General features: G+C 59.6%; 1 protein-coding gene across 1 annotated transcript; it reads left to right on the top strand.

Moving 5' to 3' along the window:
• Positions 1-509: 509 nt before the first annotated feature.
• On the top strand, positions 510-906 carry VDBG_08650 (transcriptional repressor rco-1; the record flags this gene model as incomplete). Its single annotated transcript, XM_003000808.1, has 2 exons — positions 510-593; positions 679-906. The coding sequence occupies 2 exons, from the start codon at positions 510-512 to the stop codon at positions 904-906; spliced, it is 312 nt and encodes a 103-aa protein (XP_003000854.1).
• Between the last annotated feature and the right edge of the window lie 380 nt (positions 907-1286).

Raw genomic sequence — 1286 nt, 5'->3', positions numbered from 1 at the left:
AGGCCCGACGGCAAGTTCCTTGGCAACCGGGGCCCGAGGACAAGCTGATTAGGGTTCCGTTCATTTCTAGCATGGTGTCTGGTTGACGTAGGCATCCTGAGCTGGCCCCGGCACTTCTCTCTAGGTTTGGGACATTCAGACGCGCACGATCCGCAACACGTTCTCAGGTCACGAGCAAGATATCTACTCGCTCGACTTTGCCCCGTGATGGTCGTACGATCGCTTCCGGCAGTGGCGACAGGACCGTTCGTCTGTGGGACATAGAGGCCGGCAGCAACACCCTGACGCTCACCATAGAAGACGGCGTCACGACTGTTGCCATCTCTCCCGACACCAAGTACGTCGCGGCGGGGTCACTCGACAAGAGCGTCCGCGTCTGGGATATCCACCAGGGCTACCTCCTCGAGCGCCTCGAGGGACCCGACGGTCACAAGGATAGTGTCTACAGCGTTGCCTTCTCGCCCAATGGCAAGGACCTCGTCAGCGGCAGTCTCGATAAGACGATCAAGATGTGGGAGCTGTCGACACCACGGGGTCTTCCCAACCCCGGCCCCAAGGGCGGTCGTTGCGTCAAGTCTTTCGAGGGCCACAGGGTACGTATCCGCCACGCGCACCAGGCGTGCCTTTCTTGCGTGGAGCTTCCCTTGTCTCTGTATTCTGGCTAACATTGGACGGCAGGACTTTGTGCTGTCCGTGGCTCTAACACCCGATGCCGCATGGGTCATGTCGGGCTCCAAGGATAGGGGCGTGCAGTTCTGGGACCCCCGCACAGGTGCCACGCAGCTCATGCTTCAGGGACACAAGAACTCTGTCATCTCTGTGGCGCCAAGCCCAACCGGCGGGTACTTTGCTACGGGATCGGGCGACATGAGGGCCCGTATCTGGTCGTACCGCAGCCTGCAGTAAAGGGGAAGAGGGCTGTGAGGAGGAGCTCATTCTTGTTTTTTGCCAGCGTCAGGGGGACGCGTGACGTTTGTAACGAACTGGGCGTGGCAAAGGGCGGGGCTGGCGGCGTCAAAGTCTTGATGGGATTATTTGACCGAGGGCACTCTATCGGACGGAGAGCGGAGAGGTTTTTTCCCCCCAGGCCCGCTACGGGGTAGCGGGCCACGGCCGACAACCACCCTCCGCTCCGTCTGGTTAGAGCCCTCGAGAAAGAGGCGAAGATTAGGTTTGAAGGGGGAACTAGGTGTGTGTGTGTGTGTGTGTGTGTCGCTGCGTATGTGTGAGTTTGAGTGAGAGTGCGACTCGCGGTGTGACGGTGGTCAAGGCAAAGGAAACTTGTA

This window comes from Verticillium alfalfae, genomic scaffold (genome assembly GCF_000150825.1).
Source record: "Verticillium alfalfae VaMs.102 supercont1.13 genomic scaffold, whole genome shotgun sequence".
NCBI classification, from domain to species: Eukaryota; Fungi; Ascomycota; class Sordariomycetes; order Glomerellales; family Plectosphaerellaceae; genus Verticillium; species Verticillium alfalfae.
Note: the sequence above shows the minus strand (reverse complement) of the source record. Positions and strands in the feature narration are given on the sequence as shown.